The sequence below is a fragment of the Lipotes vexillifer genome, unplaced genomic scaffold (genome assembly GCF_000442215.2).
Source record: "Lipotes vexillifer unplaced genomic scaffold, Lipotes_vexillifer_v1.1 scaffold2136, whole genome shotgun sequence".
Lineage (NCBI taxonomy): Eukaryota > Metazoa > Chordata > Mammalia > Artiodactyla > Lipotidae > Lipotes > Lipotes vexillifer.
In genome coordinates this window covers 347723-357681 of record NW_006792995.1, presented here as the reverse complement: position 1 = coordinate 357681, position 9959 = coordinate 347723, and the positions used below count along the sequence as shown (strand labels likewise).

Genomic DNA, 9959 nt, shown 5'->3' with positions numbered 1-9959 from the left:
AGGAAGCTTTGAATAAAATAGGGAAGAATCGAAGAATCCAAATGACAGTGATATCAGAACATACCTTAAGCCTAAGGCTTTTCACCTTCTTCACCCCAGCAGTTGTTGACTAAGGGTTATTATAAATCAAAATATAAGAAACTATCCTTGTTTTATGAACAGTTTATTCAACTTACTAATGCAGTAAGGAATGGTACAATTACCATTGACCTTGCAAGTGGGTACCTTTTCTTTATATTAGCTATTAGTCAACCCCTTAGGCTGCTCTTGTGGTTAATTCTTGTTCAGCTTTCTATTTCTGTGTCTTTGTCGTATTGTTTTAAGACTTTTACTTATTTTTCTTCCAGTAACAGACTGTAGTATTTCTGACTATAAAGGATGATATTGAAGTAAGAATTCTGTTTCTATGCAAGTTACTCCTAATAGGTAGTATAGGGAATTAGAGAAATGACCCAGAGAAATAGTACATCTAAGTTTTCATATAGGATTTTGCTGTAGGGATATGATATGTTTAGTATATATTTCAAAATTAATATGCTTGATGGGAGTTCCCTGGTGACCTAGTGGTTAGCATTCTGGGCTTTCACTGCTGTGGCCTGGGTTTAATCCTTGGTCGGGAAACTGAGATCCTGCAAGCCGTGTGGCACAGCCAAAAAAATTTTTTTTAATTAATAAAATAAATTTAATATGCTTCATCTGTTAAATGTGATAACTTAGGAATCGGGAAGAGCAGAATTTGGTGGCTTATCCCCATGATGGAAAAATCTATTTCTGCACCTCACAAGATATCCCTCCTGAAAATGAACTGCTTTTTTATTACAGCCGGGATTATGCTCAGCAGATTGGTAAGTTTATGTAAGACTTGTTTGCTATGAATCTAGCATAGTAAAAGCACCAAGGACCAGTAGTAAAGTTTTGGTAACGATTTACATGTAAGCTGAAATAAATCACATACCTTTGTGTATATAAAAGCAGGATATTACCCCATGTTAAAAGTGTCAAAATCCGTGAGATTCTTCATAAGCTAATTGTTATTGACCAGGCAGTATGAACTTCTGTGTTAGGACTTTGATTTGGGGAATTTTGAAGTTCCTATGTTCCTTTTGAACCATTACAATTTCATTTCATAAAGGACAGCAAAGCTCCTTGAGTTGGTTTAACCTTCATAGGCTTTTTCTTGCACTGTGTCATGATGACAAGTGATGTTTAGGAGTTTGTGTATACTACAAAATCTTAAGTTTTTTGCCTAGGAAAGATGCCTTATAATCCAATATTTACCAAGTGTTCCCTATGTATGTGCCTGACACGCTATTTGAGATGTTGGGACTAGAGCATTGAACAAGATGTTTTAATTTTACAGGTAGTGGGCAAGCTGGAAATTTTGGTAGAAGGGAGAATTATCAGCAACAATTACTAATATCAACAAGTTTTAAGATTTAAGTATCAGAAGACATTGAATAATCTTTCTCTTAAGGTGTTCCTGAACACCCAGATGTGCACCTCTGTAACTGTGGCAAGGAGTGCAGTTCCTATACAGAGTTCAAAGCCCACCTGACCAGCCACATCCATAACCATCTTCCTAGCCAGGGCCACAGCAGCAGCCATGGGCCAAGCCACAGCAAAGAAAGGAAGTGGAAGTGCTCCATGTGCCCCCAAGCTTTTATCTCTCCTTCCAAACTTCATGTTCACTTTATGGGTCACATGGGTATGAAGCCCCACAAGTGTGATTTCTGTAGCAAGGCTTTCAGTGATCCCAGCAACCTGCGGACCCACCTCAAGATACATACAGGTAAGTTGTGTTGGACCATCAAAGTGAAATTCTGCAAAATTAGAAATTAGTAAGGCCTTGGCAGCAAGATAGTCTTGCAGGTAGAGTTGAGATCAGATGTTAGAAAGAGTCCAGGTGGCTGTCAGCAGGACTTTGTTGGGTCATAAGTCTTGGTGGGATAACTGTGCCTCCTCAGAGAGTATTACTTCTTGTTATTAAGATGCTTCACTTTCCAGGTGCCCCCACCATAGTTTGAAGGTGACTGGAAAAATGCAGTTAATAATCAGGAAGTTGATGTATGTGTTTGGGCCTAAAGGGAATTCTACAGAAACAGCCTGAGCCTCCCATTAGAGCTCACCCCTGGTCACCAGCCACAGCCAGTTTCTTTCCTTTGAATATTGCTCAGTAAACACTGCCAAAATTTGTTGAGTTTCTATTTTCTAAACTCCATACAAACCAACCCCTTTCTCTTAGCACTTTTTTTTTCACTTACTTTTTTACTTTGCTATAAAGTAACTGTTTTAGTTTCGTTTTCTTGGCTGGGTCATTCATTCTCCAAATCTTTGAAAGTAAAGCTTTTCCTTATTCTTTTCCATTAAGACTGAGTAGTCGCAGCAGAGACCGTATGGCCCACAGAGCTTAAGATTCTGACTGGCCTGTAAGAAAAGGTTTGCTAACCCCTGACTTAGAGTAACTTTATTTCTTTTTTTTTAATATCAGTTTATTTATTTATTTTTGGCTGTGTTGGGTCGTTGCTGCGTGTGGGCTTTTCTCTAGTTGTGGCGCGAGTGGGGGTTACTCTTGGTTGCTGTGCAGTGGCATCTCGTTGTGGAGCACGGGCTCTAGGTGCACAGGCTTCAGTAGTTGTGGTGCGTGGGCTCAGTAGTTGTGGCTTGTGGACTGTAGAGTGCAGGCTCAGTAGTTGTGCACAGACTTCATTGCTCCGCGGCATGTGGGATCTTCCTGGGCCAGGGCTTGAATCCGTGTCCCCTGCATTGGCAGGTGGATTCTTAACCACTGAGCCACCAGGGAAGTCCCTATTTCTGCATTCTTAAAAGGATTTTATTTCATCCCTGGTTTATGAGGTCATATTATATGTTTTAAAAAAGAATACTAAAATGTAGGTTGTAAAAATATGTTTGCTTATAGGCAAGTACTAGACTTCATGAGTTTTTTTTAAAAAATAATTGAATTAAGTTGGGCACTGGCGTTATAAGTGTGTGTGTGTGTGTGTGTGTGTGTGTGTGTGTGTGTGTGTAGGTAAGCAGTCCTAGGAGGTCAGATATGTTAGCTTCACTAGCTTTAGTTGCAGAATATAAATTCAGTGCCTCTGGGTACACAGTCCCAGAAAGTGAAGTCCCAGTTTACAGTCGGTTCTGTTTCATTCCTGCCTCCGCCACATACCTGTACAATGTGCCTCTTCATCCTGAGAATGCTCATAGCAGTTTTATTCACGGTGTAATTTGGGTTGATGTGCAGGTCAGAAGAACTACAGGTGCACTTTGTGTGACAAGTCTTTCACCCAGAAGGCTCACCTGGAGTCCCACATGGTTATCCACACGGGCGAGAAGAACCTCAAGTGTGATTACTGTGACAAGCTGTTCATGCGGAGGCAGGACCTCAAGCAGCACGTGCTCATCCACACACAGTGAGTCGCCCGCAGCCCGACGCCCCTCGGGCGGGGAACGAGGCTTGTCATCTGTCTCCTGCTTTGGCACCCGTCGGTGCCTCCTGTGTTCCGCGTAGCCAAGCAGAGGTTGGAAAACTAACGTTTTGGTTTATCCTGAAAGATTTCACTTGTTTTTCTTATTTTTCACCTCTACTCTCTGTATTTCCTTTTTTTTCATATTTTCAAAACATCATTTCATTAATTTAACAAATTCCTAAGTACCTCCTTGATGCCCAGCACTGTGCTAAGTGGTGAAAATACAAAGATGAGATGGTCCTTGGATTTAAAGAGCTTGGAGAGCATTAAGAGACAGAAGAGTAATTGTTGTACTGTGTTGCAGATGTCAGGGTAAGCGCTGGGTCCTGAGAGACCAGAGAGGAGGCCCCAGCCCAGCCTGCAGTGTCATGGGAAAGTGTCCTGGTAGTTTGAGCAAGCATTAAAGGAGATAAATTAGAGTTATTCAGGGAGACAGTGAAGGGTAAGGGATGAGAATACTGTTCTAGACAGATGAAACGGAGTATGCGAAAAGGACTGTGAAATGCGAGTGGTTCTTTTCTTTCTTTTTTTTTTTTTTTGGCTGCGCCGTGCGGCATGCAGGATCTTAGTTTCCTGACCAGGGATCAAACCTGTGCTCCTGCAGTGGAAGCACAGAGTTGTAACCACTGGACCACCAAGGAGGTCCCGCTAGTGGTTCTTTATAGTTAGAGCATTGGGTGTATATGAGAGCGAGGGAGAGAGAGGCAGCAGCCAAATCATGAAGAGCCTTTTATCCAACTGAGAAAATTAAATTTCATTCTGGAAATAATGGAGAGTCACTGAAGCATTTTTTCTACCTATGTACCAGGAACTATTCTGTGCTTCGTGTGTGTGCTTGCATGTGTGTATTTTAATTATGGCATAAAACACAAATTTTACTGTCTTAACCATTTCTAAGTATAGTTCAGTAATGTTAAGTGTATTCACATTCTTGCACAGGCATTGAAAGATTTTAAGGGAAACAATGTCATGGTGAGATGTTCGGTTTTTTTTTTTTTGAGATGTTCATTTTATAAGATTACTCTGGCAGCAGGAAAGGGTGATTGAAGGAGAAGGCCAAGTATTGGAAGACCTATTAGGATTTTATTGCATGGATCCAACTGTAATTAATTGCCCAGTCTGTGTTAGTTACAGTAGTAGTAGAGAGAAGAGAACAGATTTTGTGGTCCTGAGCTTTTAGCAAGTGTTAGAAGAGGGCGAAAACGTTAGCTTGAATTATTATTTAGAAATGCATAAAAAATGGAAACTTTATATTCTTATTATGGGTTTTAGATAAATATTTTGCTTTCATATCAGGTCTTTTATATGATTCATAGCCACAGTGCAACCTGAAACACTAAAACATCCAAGGAGTCTGGATCTACATTCCAAACTCTCAAAATGACCTTTTAAAACAAAGTCTACATTAAGTGGTTTCATTCTTAGTATGAAATTTTAGAAATTAGACACACTAATTATCAAATATTAGATATGATTGTACATAATTAGAGCTGAAAGAGATCTCTGGGATCATTTATATTAGTCAGCTTGAGCTGCCATTAACAAAATACCATAGACTGGATGGTGGCTTAAACAAAAGAAATTTATATTCTTCTGGAAGCTGGAAGTCGAGATCAGGGTGCCAGCATGGTTGGGTTTTGATGAGGGCCTTCCTCCTGGCTTGCACATGGCTGCCTTCTTGTGTCCTCACATGGTGGAGAGAGCGAGCAAGCTCTGGTCTCTCTTCCTCTTCTTATAAGGGCACTAATCCCATCATGGGGGTCCCATCCTTATGACCTCATCTAAACCTGATTACCTCCCACAGGCCCCCACCTCCACATACCATCACATTATGAGTTAGAGCTTCAACATACCAATTTAGGAGTCGGGGTAGGGGGATGACAAATATCCAACCGATAACACTGCTCATGGTAATCAGCTGGGAAATGTGAAAAACAGTGATTGGTGCCAGGGCCCCAGCTCCAGGGATTCTAATTTAGTTGGTCAGGCGTAGAGCCCTGGCCTTGGTATTTTTAGAAAGCTCCTCAAGTGAGTCTAATGTCCAGTCAGTGTTGAGTGCTACTGAGTTGATCCAAATGAAGGACTTGTTTCACAGTACCTCTGGCAAGTGGCTATATTGTTACTTCTTGAAAACCACACATAAAGAGGAGTTATTATCTTCCTTGACCTTGACTTTCTGTTCTTTCAAGTGATGCGTAAATTTGCACTTGCTTTTATGGTAGCCATTTCACAGCATAATGAAATAGAAATTATTATTATTATTATTATTATTATTTTTTTTTCAGCACATGGGCCCCCCACCGCTGTGGCCTCTCCCGTCGCGGAGCACAGGCTCCGGACACACAGGCTCAGCGGCCATGGCTCACGGGCCCAGCCGCTCCGTGGCATGTGGGATCCTCCTGGACGGGCCACGACCCCGTGTCCCCTGCATCGGCAGGCGGACCCCCAACCACTGCACCACCAGGGAAGCCCAGAAATTATTTTGAGATTAGTCGTAACTGCTTATCTCCTTTTGGGTTGGAAATTGGCTTTATCAGATATTGACCAGTGAAAGCAATTTTCTTAAATGTGGATCTGGACACTTTCTCATGATGACAAAATATAATAAGCCTCTGCCAAACTCCCCTGGTATAAAAGTTGTTTTCGGACTGTCAGGACTTAATGCTAGTATAAGTCATTCATAAAAGAAGCACCATTCACCCAATATATATATATATATACATTTTGGCTGCACCATACGGCTTGCAGGATCTTAGTTCCCCAACCAGGGATTGAACCCAGGCCCTCGGCAGTGAACGTCCTAACCGCTGGACTGCTGGAGAATTCCCCAACCAATACTTTTGAATGAGACTTCCTATAGAGATCATTGGTAAAATTTTCAGTTGTTTGTATCTTTACTTTTAGGCATTTCAAAATGCATATGTTAGTATTGGAATTCATTCTATTTATCTGCTTAGAAAAGAACTATAGCCCCTAAAGCCAAATGTAGGAGTTGTTCCTCTCCCAGTGTTCCCCTGGGAGTATAAGGCATGGGACTTTGCCTTTCCTCTAAGAAAGGAACTTGAGAGTAAGAGTGGGGTGCTTATTCCCTAGGTTGTTATCTTAGTCCCGTGGCTTTGTGATCTGTATCTCCAGCCTTATACAACTAACCATTCACTCAGCATCTCTGAGTTCTGGATGTCCGCTAGGCAGCTCAAACCTGATAAGTCCAAACTTCAACTCTTTGTGTTAACCCAACAAACTTGATTTTCCCCAGTGTTCACCGGCTCAGAAAATGATACCACCATTCATCCCAGTGGCTCAAGCCAAACACCTTGGAGTCATCCTCAACTCAGTCTTCCATTCTTTCCTTCATTCAGCTCTTGCCTCGTTGAGACCACCAGCATCTTTTTTATGGACAACTTCAGTAGTGTCCCAGCTGACTTCCCTGCTGCTCTTCTCTCTCCTCATCCATTCCCCAACACAGATATACACACAGGTGCCACACACACATGCTGTATTCGTCCACAGTGGCCAGAGTGATATATTTAAAACATAAGTCAGATTGTGCTCATGTCCAGTCGTGATTCTTCATTGACTAGAAGTCCCTTCATGATGTGGTAGTGGTACTTGACTACGTGTCCCACTCCATCTTTTTTTTTTTTTTTTTTTGTGGTACGCGGGCCTCTCTCTGTTGTGGCCTCCCATTGCGGAGCGCAGGCTCCGGACGCGCAGGCTCAGCGGCCATGGCTCACGGGCCCAGCCGCTCCGCGGCATGTGGGATCTTCCCGGACCGGGGCACAAACCCACGTCCCCTGCATCGGCAGGCGGACTCTCAACCACTGCGCCACCAGGGAAGCCCCGCACTCCATCTTTTATTGCTTTTCTCATACTGTCTATTTTACCCACATTGGGCCTCCCCTTGCTACTGCTTCAGCGTACTGAACATTGTGTCAGGGCCTTCGTACTGTACTGCCTCTGCCTAGAAACCTCCCTCTGGATATCTCCCTGTCTTCCTCCCTCACTTCATTCAGGTTTCTGCTTAAGTTCGTCATTTCCTCAGAATGGCCTTCCTTGATTATCTCATCTAAAACAGGACTCTGTCACTGTTACCTGGCTTCACTTTTTTTAATAGTATTTATTACTATCTGATATCACATTATATATTTTTAATTTGCTTATGGTGTGAGTCCTCCACTAGAATGTAAGCTCCGTGAAGTCAGGGACTGAGTTTTCCCTGTCCTGTAGCTCCACAGAATTCTTCTCTGCCACGTCCTGCTGGAGAAGGTGGTAGAAATGCTAAGGAGACCAGGCTTCAGAACTTTCCACTGCACCCTCACACTCCATCAAGGATTTTAACCCCCTTTTATTTGCTTCACATATTGGACTTTGATTAAGACATAGGGTTCAGATGCTCAAAAGAAGAGTTAAAAAATTCCTGCTCTGTGTCATCCCTAAGTTTCTTTTCAGCTCTAAATGTCTAGGCCAAGTTTACTCCACCCTTGACACTACTGACATCTTTAGCCAGATAATTTTTTGTTGTAGGGGCTACCAGAACACCATAGTTAGATACCATTGTGTATTGGTCAATTGGCACATGTTTTCAAATTTGAGTTTTCAAGTTGGTAAGAATGTGGGGCAACGGAAACTCACAAATGGCTGTTGATGGATGTGTATATCCATACAGCCATGTTGGAAAACAGCGTAGCATTATCTAGTAAAATTGAAGATGTATATATCCTTTGATCCAGCTATGCCTCTCCTGAGTATATGCCGTAGAGCAGCGGTCCCCAACCTTTTCGGCACCTGGGACCGGTTTCATGGAAGACGGTTTTCCCACGGATGGGGGACGGGGATGGTTCAGGCAGTAATGCGAGCCACGGGGAGCGGCCGATGAAGCTTCTCTTGCTCACCTCTGCTGTGCTGCCCGGTTCCGAACAGGCCGCGGACCCCTGCTCTAGAGGAACTGATGCGTATGCAAATCCACACACCAGTGTAGAAATGTTCATAGCAGTCTTGCCTGTGGTGATAAAAAACTGGAAACCACCAGAATACCCATTAACAACAGACAGAGCTAGTGCCACAGATAAGTTGTGGTATATTTGTAAGTAGCTTACAGCCGTGGAAGGGAGTGAACTACTGATACAGCAGCTTGATTGAAATTCAGAAACATACTGAGTGAAAGAAGCAAAACCCAAGAGAGATACATACAGTATGATCCCATTTACATAGAGTTCTAAAACAAGCAAAATCAGTCTGTGGTGTTTAAACTACAAATGTTTTATGACTCTTCTATATGATACATCTCCTGTTAAAAAAAAAAAGTTTGATTCTACTTGGGTAGAGCTTCTCTGACAAAGGTCTGAGGTTGTGCAGAATAAGTGTGTGCCTCAGTTGTCATTTGTAACCCCAAATCAAATGCTTTTTTCTTGTGTTCCTCTTAGAGAACGCCAGATCAAGTGCCCCAAGTGTGATAAGCTGTTCTTGAGAACAAATCACTTAAAGAAACATCTCAATTCACATGAAGGAAAACGGGATTATGTCTGTGAAAAATGTACAAAGGCTTATCTAACCAAATATCATCTCACCCGACACCTGAAAACCTGCAAAGGGCCTATGTCCAGTTCATCAGCGCAGGAGGAGGAGGAGGAAGACGACTCAGAGGAGGAGGAGCTCACGGACCCTGTGGGGGCAGAAGGCTGCCGGGTTAGCAGTGCTGTGTATCCCGCGGATGAGGCTCTGTCTACACATAAATGAAAGGGAGCCAGCTGTTTTGGATGGAAAGTACAAAAGGGAAAAACACACATGACCAGTTATCCACTACCGTGCTTTTTATATAAAGTAATTTCTGATTTCCTTCCAGCCAACAGTCAAAACAGACTAAATGGGAATGGATAAAGCACTTATAGAAAAGTATCCTAATGAAAACACTTTAAGAAAGATTGAGAGAAGAGCGTGTATCCTATTTTTAAGTGGCGTATGGGGAGGAAAGTGTCAACTTTTGAGATCTTTTTTTTTTTTTTTTGCTGTATGCGGGCCTCTCACTGCTGTGGCCTCTCCCGTTGCGGAGCACAGGCTCTGGACGTGCAGGCTCAGCGGCCATGGCTCACGGGCCCAGCCGCTCCGCGGCATGTGGGATCTTCCCGGACCGGGTCACGAACCCATGTCCCCTGCATCAGCAGGCGGACTCTCAATCATTGCGCCACCAGGGAAGCCCTGAGATCTATTCTTTATTTACATAATTGGATGATACATTTATGCCTGAGTCAGAGCTGCTCTCTGCCCAAACAAATCAGATTTATTTTAAATTCTTTCATTATTCCATTTTTCTCCCAACCCACTGATTTGGTAGCACTCTAAACTTGGTCCCTGCCTTACAATCGTCCTGATTATGGTTCTGGTGTTTTGTTTTATGCAGACTTGTGACTTAAGCTCATCCCAGAATGGATTGGAATATAACAACGTAAGCTTGTTATTCTTGACTGCAACTAACAAGTTTAAAGCACC

The 9959-nt window shown here is 42.7% G+C and overlaps 1 protein-coding gene across 1 annotated transcript in view; it reads left to right on the top strand.

Annotated features, from left to right (window-relative positions):
• PRDM4 (PR/SET domain 4) overlaps window positions 1–9458 on the top strand; it is a 23838-nt gene extending 14380 nt beyond the window's left edge. The window contains exons 8-11 of the mRNA XM_007466192.1: window positions 718–845; window positions 1475–1789; window positions 3248–3416; window positions 8897–9458. Of these exons, the coding sequence (XP_007466254.1) occupies window positions 718–845; window positions 1475–1789; window positions 3248–3416; window positions 8897–9209 (925 nt within the window). The 3' untranslated portion in view covers window positions 9210–9458. The remainder of the gene's footprint in view (window positions 1–717; window positions 846–1474; window positions 1790–3247; window positions 3417–8896) is intronic.
• The last annotated feature ends 501 nt before the right edge of the window (window positions 9459–9959 follow it).